The sequence below is a fragment of the Mytilus edulis genome, chromosome 2, assembly GCF_963676685.1.
Source record: "Mytilus edulis chromosome 2, xbMytEdul2.2, whole genome shotgun sequence".
In the NCBI taxonomy this organism is placed as follows: domain Eukaryota; kingdom Metazoa; phylum Mollusca; class Bivalvia; order Mytilida; family Mytilidae; genus Mytilus; species Mytilus edulis.
In genome coordinates this window covers 52317632-52330344 of record NC_092345.1, presented here as the reverse complement: position 1 = coordinate 52330344, position 12713 = coordinate 52317632, and the positions used below count along the sequence as shown (strand labels likewise).

The window sequence follows — 12713 nt, the reverse complement described above, 5'->3', positions numbered from 1 at the left end:
CACTGGGTGGGAATTGGTGTAGGGGGAACGGGAGTTGTCACTGGAGTTGTGATTGGTTCAGTCGGGATTGGTGTAGAGGGAACGGGAGTTGTCACTGGAGTTGTGATGGGTTCAGTTGAAACTTGTGTAGGGGAAAGGGGAGTTGTTACTGGAGTTGTGGTGTGTTCAATGGGAATTGGTGTAGGGGGGACGGGAGTTGTTACTTGAGTTGTGATGGCTGCAGCTGGAGTAGTCATTGGCGTTGTTATTGCTTCAGAGGTAGTTGTATTTGGTTCAGCAGTAGTTGTGTTTTGTTCAGCGGTTGTTGTGTTTTGTTCAGCAGTAATTGTGTATTGTTCAGTAGTAGTAGTATTTGGTTCAGATATGGTAACCGTTGTCGAGTTTTCTGTCGTTTGATTTTGACATCCCGAACCAGGTGTTATTGGGTTATCAGAAGTAGGAGTTGTTATCGGCTCAGCGGTAGTTGTGTTTGGTTCAGATATGGTTGTAGTGTTTTCTGTGTCTGGAATTGGACATCCCGAACCCTTCGGAATGAAGTCATTCGCATTACATCTAGTACCAGGTGGTGAACACATGGATGGTATATTACAGTCAAGACTCTCTTCGGGAAGTGCTGAAAACATTTTATATATGAAAATATGTGTAATATTATTGAATAGAATTTATTGAATTTTACGTTTTTGAGTGTTTCATCCTTGCATCAAAATTATAAAAAAAAAAATAATAAAACTGAAGAGTATTATAATAACGATAAAACGTATAATAGCATTTATTATACTGGTAATAGTGAAAATAAGAATGGAAAAATCTTTAACAAAAAAATCAAAGGAAAACACAATTCAACAAAACGGATTTTTAATAAATAAATTCATCAACCGAACAGGTATACATACTGAAATAGTTCAAACAGTGTTCATTATATGTATTTTATATAACTGAAGGTTAGAATACAGTTTTTAGACATAGCCACATGATTTTGTTTGGACCAATTCATGGTTTAAGTGTTAATTTGTTAAAATTCTTGTTTGGACTGACTCTGAAATCGTGTTGCCTATAATTAAATATTTCCTTTTTATGCATAATCAGAAATGTTTTTTTTAACAGTTGTTGAATATAACCATTTGCTTTGCGTTGTATATGGTTCGTTTTCTCCTTACTGATAGGCATGCGCAGGTCCAACTGGTGGAAGCACAGGTAGTAAGTTTATTTTGTGAAAAATTGAAGCTCGTCTGAATTTTGGAATAAAAACATAAATACCACATACTTACAAGGTGATCCTGAAACTGCAAAGTAAACAATTAATAATATATTACAAAGAAGCCAGGATATAATCTAGCAAATCACACATATTAGCCTCTTTGATTATGTGATTACTAGTACTACTAGCATTACATTTAGTAGTACATAAATTTACACCAAATCAATGATTAAAATTTTGAATAATTTATAAACGGAAGGTTTTTTTTTTTTTAGGTATACACATTTTAACTTGCATTTTAACCTCTAACGAAATCTTCAAGATGTTATACAGGAATCTACCTAATCTTATTATTTCCAAACATAGAGTGAAAAGTTATCACATGTATTTTGTGTTTTGCCCAAAAAAGGAGCTGCGACTTTTGTATCACCAATACAATATGCTATATTGTTTATATGTATAATGCAAAGAAATATGTGTAAAAAAAACCCACAGCTGATGATAACGATAATCTCTATGGATCGCAAAAGCTGCCTTTTGATGACGATAATCATATCTATGGACCGAAACAGGTGCGTTATGATGACGATAATCATATCTATAAAACGCAACAGCTGCCTTATGACAACGATAATCATATGTATGGAGCCTTATGATGACGATAATCATATCTATGGAACGCAACAGCTGCTTTGTGATGACGATAGTCATATATATGGACCGAAACCGGTGCGTTATGATGACGATAATCATATCTATGGAACGCAACAGGTGCCTTATGATGACGATAATCATATCTATGGAACAATCATTAAAAGAGGTCGAGAGATACCAGATGGGTAGTCAAACTCATAGATCGAAAATAGACTGACAACATCATGGTTAAAAAATAAAAATAAAAACAGACAAATGATAGTACATAAGACAAAACATAAAGACTAAAGACTAAGCACCACGAGCCAAATCAATAACTGGGGTGATTTCAGGTGCACCAGAAGGGTAAGCAGATTCTGCTCCACATTTGGCACCCGTTGAGTTGCTCATGTTATAACAAACCCGGTAAATAGTATAATTCGGTAAGTCACATTCGTAAAAAGGGAAGGGGATTGTAGTTCAGAAATAATTAAGGAACATATCCGATATCATCTGTGAAACGAATATTCCATAACGGTCAGTCAACTCGTGATGGCGTCCGTAAATAAAGGCAACAGCAGTATACCGCTGTTCGAATTTTATAAATCGATTGAGAAAAAAACAAATCCGGGTTATAAACTAAAACTGAGGGAAACGCATCAACTATAATAGAACTACGACATAACAGAAACACACCATTAAAATGTAACAAAAAAATAACACTTTTAACATTAAATTTAAGTATTTGAAGTGTAAATTGCATGATTTTGTATTGAAAATGTATTAATGACTGATGCACGTCATTATTTTCCCTCTGTGAGCCACTGACATTCATTAGTTTTCTGTATCGCTTTTGACTACGTCACATAGTAACCAGTGTTCTGATGACTTTTTGGGGGCTCTAATTATGGATAAAAACGTCGTATATTCCCCGGCAGTTTCCTAAATATATACTGATATCTCTGTGTTGTTATACAATCGCAAATCTCAAAACAGAATAATAAAATAGAAATAGATAATAATAATAGAAACATAATATAATAGAAAAGTGTTTTCAAAATTATGAAAAGGTTGGTCAATGTTATATTAAGATGTATTCATAGTTAAAAAGAATATCTTCAAGACAATGTAAAATTACAGAACTGTGTGATAATGTGACTGCATCTTATATATCAAAACGTATTTATAGCATATACATTTATCTTCGTGATAAATATAGCAAATTGACATAGTAGTATAGTCAAATGTCGTAATAGTATAGAATATTTGCCTCATATTAAATCTCAACCCTTAATGAAATTCTATCTTTATTATAAGGCAGCTGTGGAGTTCCATATTTTTGTAAATAAAATTGAGAATGGAAATGGGGAATGTGTCAAAGAGACAACAACCCGCCCAAATAAAAAACAACAGCAGAGGGTCACCAACAGGTCTTCAATGTAGCGAGAAATTCCCGCACCCGGAGGCGTCCTTCAGCTGGCCCCTAAACAAATATATACTAGTCCAGTGATAATGAACGCCATACTAATTTCCAAATTGTACACAAGAAACTAAAATTAAAATAATACAAGACTAACAAAGGCCAGAGGCTCCTGACTTGGGACAGGCGCAAAAATGCGGCGGGGTTAAACATGTTTGTGAGATCTCAACCCTCCCCCTATACCTCTAACCAATGTAGTAAAGTAAACGCATAACAATACGCACATTAAAATTCAGTTCAAGAGAAATCCGAGTCTGATGTCAGAAGATGTAACCAAAGAAAATAAACAAAATAACAATAATACATAAATAACAACAGACTACTAGCAGTTAACTGACATGCCAGCTCCAGACTTCAACTAAACTGACTGAAAGATTATGATTTCATCATATGAACATCAGGCACAATCCTTCCCGTTAGGGGTTTAGTATCATACCATCATAACATATATGAGAAGAACATAACCCGTGTCATGCCAACAACTGTTTTTAGAATAAATGTGTTTATTTCCGATGCAAAGACCTTATCAGTGACTCAATATTAACGCCAAAATATGCAATCTTTAATGACTTGACAACAGTATCGTAATTATATCCCTTCTTAATAAGTCTATTCAAAGGTTTTGTAAGTTTCTGAGGTGAATACTGACACCTTTGTGCTAACATGTTTAATGTCGTCCTTACCTACAGCTACTGCATTTATACTCGTGTCTTTACAAACTTCACATATATCTGTGATCTCTCCTGTGGGGATACTGGATAACGTTGAAGAGCCACCTAAACGATATGGTTTGTCATGAAGTGCCATCTTCGTTTTATTTTTTGCCAGAAAAAAATTAAAAAAATCAAAAAACAATCAACTGGTTTTCATATGGGTAGAAATTCAAAACTGTTAACAAATTCTACGAATAATAAAATTTCAACTACAATACTGCAGTTTCTTTAATGTCAAGGCTGGAGTGATGACAATTGCAGTGTTTATTACCTTTGGTGCATAACGATCACATGCTGAAGAAGCAAGCCATTGACAAACTCCGAGGAAAATTCAAAACAGAGTCCATAATCAAATGACAAAATCAAAAGCACAAACACATCAAACGAATAGATAACAACTGTCATATTCCTGACATGGTACAGGCAGTATACATTTACTGTGTTTTCTTTTTTGTTAGGTGTTACTGATTTTAACATTAGGCACTGTACGCTCTTGAGAGAGCATAACTGCTTCTGATAAAAAAAATCATAACATGAGTTCTCGTGTGTCCCTAATACGGTAAAAGGGTTCAAAATATCGGCATTATTTGTATAATTACTGTGATATATTTATATTTGGTAAACATTGTTACCCATTAAACACAACCATATGCATATATAAACCCCAAACAATGACCTTGTGAGTTGTATTTTCTTTATGATGACATTTTAATCATTTGGAGCTAATATGGTGCTGTTGTCAGGTACATGACCTGTTGCATACCGTCTTAACTTTGAGATTCAGGTGATTTAAATTCTTGTGTTTAAGAGAAGATGTTGACCTCTTAATTTTAATTTTATTGTGTTGTTGGATTTTTGAAATACTAAGGCTTTTCTACCTCAGGAATAGATAACCTTAGATGTTTTTGTCAAAACATTCAGAGATGTTTGGTCCTCAATGTTCTTCGTACTTTATTTGGCCATTTTAACTTTTTTTATTCATGCGTCCTTTATAAGTCTTTTGTAGACGAAACGCGCGTCTGGGGCAAATACATGTATATATTTCAATGCTGGTATTACCAATGGTATTTCAACTGATCGGGCGGAGCTTACGTTTTAATTTGCATTAGGACAGTCTATTTGAAGATGTGACAGTGATAATGTGTGTGCTAAGGATGATTGCCGTTATTATTATTGTTGATTTCTAATCACCTACCAGTGTCATTAAAGGAATTTACAAAAGAATCACTGGACACTTCATTGATGAGTTTATCCTAAAACACCTATCAAAAGATGGACTGGTTTATTATGAGCGAACCGGTTAGGCCCGCCCATTCAAGTGAAATAAATCGACTCGGATTATCGAGTAATATATGTGATGAGTTTATTTGCTCTCTAATTGACTGAATAGAAAAATAGAAAATGAAAATGAAAAATGACCAAAACAAAGTTAAATACTTACAGAAATTAACTTTTTCTAATGGGTTTCTCTTACTTACATTCTTATTAATTTTATAAATGGTTTAGTATTTTAGTTGCTATTCCATACATTATGAGAAATACTGTAAAATATAAAAAAAAAAATTATAAATAAGAAGCGCCAGAAACATATATGTTTTTTCCTTCTCTAGTATTGTGAGTTTCTATCAACATGATCAACAACAAATACATGATATATACGTACCTGGCTGAGCAAACGTAAACTTCAAAGGAGTTGTAAGATTGTAAAAAATCGGAAAACACACAAAGTCCTCAGCCATCATTGACCTGAAAAAAAGTCATTTATGTATAGCATGTTGTATAAAAAGTAGTTATAGTCTCTCCAAATTATTTTATATACGAATATAATTTTGTATCTTGTTTCAATAATTTTCTTTAATTTTTGTTAACCCAATAGAAACAATTAAAATACTACATGTTAAGACCAAGATATACAACAAAGAGGAGACAAAATATCAAAATTATGAAATTACCGAAGCACTAGCTAAATACTTGTATCTTCAGGGACTATCAATCAATTGGCAAAAGAATAGACTCTGGAAAGAGTTGGGTTTTTTCCCCCAAAAGTAGTATTCAGTCTCATAATCACAAATGACAGATGACAGAGCGATCTGAAGGTCGTGAGTTCGATCAGTGAATTTTCAATTGATAAAATTGAGAGTGCAAATGGGGAATATGTCAAAGAGACAATAACCCGATCAAAGAGCAGATAAAAGTCGAAGGCCACCAATGAATCTTCAATGGATGTTCAAATCAAATATTTTTTTATAAATTGATAACATACCATACAATAAGGAAGCGTTCTGTTATTTGATAACAAATCATTGCATCTCTTTCCCCATTAGTCGTGGTTGTAAGGGATGTTTTACAATCATCTTTAAATGCCCAAGTCATCATTTTTTCAGTCCCAAAATAAATATCAAATGTTTGACCAATCCATGAACTTAGATAAGTACATGGAAATTCCGTAATGCCTGCAATGTAAGGAGTATTATGTAGACAAAGTGACAAATAAAACCAAAATAAGAAGTATTATTTTCTTTTACTATCGGAAGCATAAGCTACAATATGGACACATGATGTTTTATTCGTCAATAGACACAAAACGAGAACAAGGACATTTCCGTGATGTTGCACTTTAAAAAAGCGATTTTTTTTCCCCAGGAAAAATTTAAACATCAAGATTACAGTGTATTACTTATGGTATGTCTTGAATATTCAAACCACTGAGGAAATTGAATGAAGCACAACAAGTGATTTACATAGTAGTTCTTGAATAACTGGTCATTATCGTGATATATGGACTGCCCACAGGACAGTGGTGCTGTCACGGTCAATACCACTGTCGTACGGGCAGTGCATATATCACGATAATGACCAGTTATTCAATAACGATTATGTTTATTTCATTTAGGAACCAAATTTTTGAAAATTCTAAAAAATTCAAAATGTCCAAAGCAAACTGAGTAGTTGTACGATTTTTATGACAAAGAGTAAAGATCAGTTGTGGTAATACTGCTATTGATTTTAGTTAAATTTTTCTGTATATGAGTATAAAATCAAGTTCTCTATAATTTACCAAAACATATGGTAAACAATTCAACTTAACTATAATATTAAGAACTGGAAAAAGTTTTTATTAAAAGAACTTATCTCAAAACAGCCTAATCGGTCATTAACAGAGAAACCACGCCCAACGGTCATTAACAGACTAAAACCACGCCCCACCGGTCATTATCATGTAAAAATCCATTAACGACCGGTTTTCTGGTCCGTTTTGTTCTGTTAATGACCGATGGAATTTATTACGGAAGAATAATGAATATCATGTGACCCATTTTTATCCAATAAGAGAAGCTTATTCTCAACCGATATGAAATAAAAGCCGATAGCGTCAACACATCGAGCGTCGTTAACTATGCATACATCAAACATCATCGGTTAACTGACACCAAATTAAATCAGATCATCAAACTTGTAATTTTAGAACGCAAAAAACATGTATCTTATTCGTTCAAACGCAGACGTATCTGGATTTCAACACAAAACAAGACCAATTGTGTACTACTATTTTACAATCCAATAAGACGATATACAATCACTAGTAATCTACCATGAATGAAAACAAGAAATATTTATTAAACTGACCTTGCCCCATCGTTCATGATGAGATCTGATTTATCCAGGAAAATTGTAGACTTATGTCTGTCCTCCACTCACCAGAACATAAAATACATGCCAATTGGATAAAGTAATTGAAAACATAAATATAGGTTACACCAACAAGTGATCTTTTAAAAACAATGAACACACGGCAAATGATGTTTGTGCAACATTTGAGTCGACAATTCAGAATGTAAGAAAATGGTGCTTCTGTTCCACCTTTTACAGACAAGATGCTTGTTTAATACACTTTGATATAGCTTTCAATAGCTCCATCTGGTCTACATTGTTTAATATATGTCACGCTCTGTGGATTTGAAACAATAAATTTACATTGCTGAATCTGAAAAGCAATCCGTCAATACGCACTGGTAAATTATTTTTAAGATTTAAACAATCATTTTGTCGTAACTATTTAGAATATTAAAAAGTAAAACACCAAAATTATCGAACTCCGAGGAAAACTCAAAGCGGAAAATCCCTAATCTAATGGCAAAATCAAAAGCTAAAACACATCAAAAGAATGGATAACAACCGTCATATTCCTAAATTAGTACAAGCATTTTCTAAGGTAGAAAATGGTGGCTTAAAAAAAAACTGGTTTTATACTTAGCTGAACCTCTCACTTGTACGACAGTCGCATTTTTGAAAGGTTTATATCTGATTACTAGTTAAACTTATTCATCATAGAATTACTTAATATTAATCCTGTCATGTTCAGTAGCGAACATTTCATTCAGATTTTTGTTAATTTGTACAAGTAAAAAAATGAAGATCAATCTAAAAAAAAAAAAAAAAAGAAAATAACAAACAAACAAAAATGAACCCGAAGGAAAATTCAAAACGGAAAGTCCCTATTAAAATGGCAAAATCAAAAGCTCAAAGACATCAAATAAAATGATACCATCTGTCATATTTCTGAATAAAAGACTGATAATTTCTTATCAATATATTTGGTATCTTATTAATACTTGAACAGATAAAACTTTTCTGACATTTACAGACCGTGCAAGGGCTGTATAGCCAGTCAAGGTCGTTAAAATCTTCCATTTGTTGTCTTTTCTGACAGTTCCAAATTGATATACTAGTTAGGCGTACATTTAAAGTACCCTCCTATGCAAATGTTGTATCATTTAAACATTTTTGTAAAGCCGGTCTGAAAGATATAGAATAAAAATTTGTGTTTATTACTTTATATGATCAAACATATATAGCAAAAATGAAAACAAAACGTTTAATAATCTCATCCGTCATATGCGCTTTTTGGGATTTCCATCATCTCAGGAACATTCAACGCAAAATCTTTGAAAACCAAGGATGTATATATATTTACCGAAACAGTTGAAGAGCTTTGTGACAAAAAATATCTTAAAATAGCTAAATCCAACTTTGCCTGAGAGATGTGAAACCTTAGGCCGCATTTCTTTGTAACCCAAATGTTGATAACGTTGTGTCGCGTTTGTTGTTGTTTTCTAAACGCTACAAAAAGTAAAAACAAATACATCGTTTAATAAGTCTTTACTGACCCTGTTTGAACTTTCAATAATGCATGCATATGTTGTTGGTAGACAGACAAACGTAGAAACAAATACTTCGTTTAATCAGGTTAAAGTTAGAAACAACTGTATCGTTTGTACTAACAAACGACAAACTGCAGACGCATTTTTAACGTGTGCATAGTTTGTCTATGTTTTTGTAAACTTTGCAAACGCATGTTTAAAAGAAATGACCAAAACATGTGCGCGCTTAGCCGTTTGCATCGTTTGTGTTAGAAAGAAATGCACTCTTAGTTTCTTCATAATTTCAAAATGTATAAACGGTAAAATTGAGAATTGAAATGAGGAATGTGTCAAAGAGACAACAACTAGACCAAAGAGCAGAAAACAGCCGAAGCAGATTTTTTTTAAAGAAGGGTTTGTTATAAATCATGTCTGTACCGAAATACTGACTACTGAGCTGATGATACCCTCGATCGGGACTGATAGTCCACTAGTAGAGGTATCGACCAAGCGCTGTAAAAAATGAAAACAAAACGAAATGTTACCTGCAGAAATGGTAGAAAAGACGAACGTCAAATAAATCACATGTTTCCAGTGATAATTGTCTGTTCTGTACGACATTTTTCTCACGAATGAAGTTATGTGTTTAACTTCTTGTTAATACAAAACAAAATGTGTTGCTTCGCGCCTACATAAATATTCATAGCAGTGAAAAAGTTTTTCTGTGGATAAATATATTTCTCTAATTCTGCCTCAATTTATCCCTTTCTGCACCCGTTGTATACACATGTATATACACGAGGCTGGTGTGGACGCACCTGCATGCACAAAAGAAGCCAAAAAATACTAGATACATGTTTTTTTTTGTACATGAAGAAAGATAGAGAGGTATTGCTAATGTTATCCAGAGTTTTACGTATTTTACTTTTAATAAATTTATTCTTTTTTTTGAAAAAAAAAGAAATTCCAATGAAATGGATGTATATGTATCAGACATGTCAGATGTAGAAGCTAATCTATTTAACTCTCCCAGTATGGAGTCAAAGTCTCATGTCAGACTACATGTCAGTTCTCTATAGAAACTAAAACTATGCCTTGTAATTCATCAGATACTAGTCCAAATGTCCTTCCTAGTTGCAGTTTTCCTCCCTAGGATCGTTATAACCCTTTTATATTTCTTCAATTTATTTTTATCCCCCGGAGATAAGATAACAGTTACTTTGATCACGTTGTGGGCTACTTCACTGAATGCTCTCAACTGTAATTTGTCAATAGTTTTGAATAAAGCTTTTCTCTGTAGTTTGGAGCTAGTTTGTATCAATTCCAGAAAGTGGGTTTGATTTATTAAAAGTTGGCTCATCTTTCTCTTCAGCATCTCTTACAGTCTCTTATGAATGTTTGGGCACGTAAATGATAGGATCTTCATTTGGAAACACACGAGTCCTCAATCTGTAAGTATCACTGACGTGAGCCGCCAGAGCAAAAACTAAATAACCAAATGGCTTCGAGTTTGCATCTCGATAAGCTTCCATCAATAGATGTCTTCTTCCCGGATAAATTTGTCTGCCCAACATAGATATTTGAGATACATCCCTCAGGTGTTTCATTAATATCAAGTACGTCGTATTCAATGCAATGGTTCTAGCTTTACTGCCACCCAGGTAGAGATTTTGATTAAGACAAATACAGGACAATTTTCTGTGATGGCATCCTTGCGTGAGAATGAGTTCCATCTCCTGATTCTTCACAACTTCATGTCCTAAATCGTCAATAATCACGAGACGATGACGCTTTTCCCGCGTAAAACCATCAATTGTATATGGCGTAGGAATCCCCTTTAAAAAAGTTATCCCTGGAATAGTCTTCTCCATGTCATCAAAAAGTTCTTGGTGTATACCGTAACAGTAAAGAATTTTATCAGGAGGATCTTTTCCATTTAAGTGTTGCCGCAATTTAAATACAAAGCGTGTTTTCCCACTTCCGGTCTGTCCACTAATCACCATGCTGGAGCAGGGAAGGAACGGAAACATGATAATTTTTTTTACTTCTCTCTCATATTTTCGACCCTTTTAAAGTTGGACTGGGTAAGGCATATCCAATCGAACTACTCAGTAACGAGATCCACAGTTCACTCTTATTGTTATGCATCGTAAGGTTAGCGATTGACGTAATGATGATAACAAACACGACACACATCTGGCAGAAATATACAATCTCTGATTTAGGACATCGACTTCCAAGAAAATGCCATTTTTCACTTTGTTGACTATCAACTCTTTCCATTCTAATTGGTCTGTATTCAAACTAATGTCCCTCTCTTATCAATTTCATCACTGTTCTATCATTTGCCATTAAATTCACGGAACTGAATTTTTTCATAACATCTTTAAAGGACTCATATCTATAACGCGAACGGATAAAATGAATGCAATAGTATCCACAGGCAGTGCTGTCTGATGGCTGTAATTGATCTGAGGTATACAGGTACTGCGGTTCATTAGCAATCAATACGTTTTTAAACCGTCGTTGATACTTCTCCGGTTTTTCTCGAAGGAAATCAAAAAATTCACTCGGTCCAATCTCGGGAAAATGAAACACAAGCCAATGAGAACCCACGTCTGAACACGGATCGGAGTTAACCACAAAGAACTGTGGTCTCCTTTCGATACATGCTGGTAATTCATCAGCACACAATACTTTCACCGGATATTCCCCCAAGATGTTCTCCAATTCTAAGTTATTCATTGTAACAACACACTCCTGGATTCGTCGATCTGTAAAATCCTCGGAAACTTTCCATACATCAGTATAGTTACACTTTCTGATAAGGCAGTTCCAAATCTGAACTCGAGCCTACAATCTCCCCTTCGCTTGGTATTAAAATCTACGTTTTCGTCGACGTTTAATACATAAATAGCATATCCACCTGTATAATCACTTAGAGAAATATCTACATCCTTTCGTATCGCCGTCAAGGTCCTATATGCTTCCACCACGTTATGTCCGAGGAAATTAGGTTGAAGAGGTTTTGCCGGATACGATTGTCCGTCTACATACAGAGCTATGAAATTGCAATCAAACGCTGGAAAATGATACGATGACCTCTTATAATCTCCTTCATAGGCTGCACTGCTGACGAGGAACACAATTAATTGCGACGGAACTTCTCCCATAAACAGATTGTTTTGACTATGACTGTATTCTCCCTTGGGTACCGATGCGATCTTGAAACTACTGCTTATGTATGGATAAATAGCGGAAGAGTCTTTTAACAGTTTACTATGAGCCATTAACACTCCTGCGTTAGGTTTCTGTACGCACAACTTGAAACTAGCATCCATAATGTGTACGTTATAACTTGCACCACTTTTATCTGACATCAAACGGAATGCGTTCTTACTTTGATGCAACCTCAAAGACAAGCTTACACCATTTATAATATAATCGGTTTTGTTGAAAAATGTCTGAATGTATAGGTCCCTCTAGTTCTAAGATTCGACCTTCTTTTGTGTATTGACCTCTGATATAGAGCCCGGTATTACTACCCC

The 12713-nt window shown here is 34.3% G+C and overlaps 1 protein-coding gene across 1 annotated transcript; it reads right to left on the bottom strand.

The window, feature by feature from the left end:
* Positions 1-11906: 11906 nt before the first annotated feature.
* LOC139510903 (uncharacterized protein F54H12.2-like) lies at positions 11907-12506 on the bottom strand. Its single transcript, XM_071297451.1, has one exon. The coding sequence runs from the start codon at positions 12504-12506 to the stop codon at positions 11907-11909; it is 600 nt and encodes a 199-aa protein (XP_071153552.1).
* Positions 12507-12713: the final 207 nt, after the last annotated feature.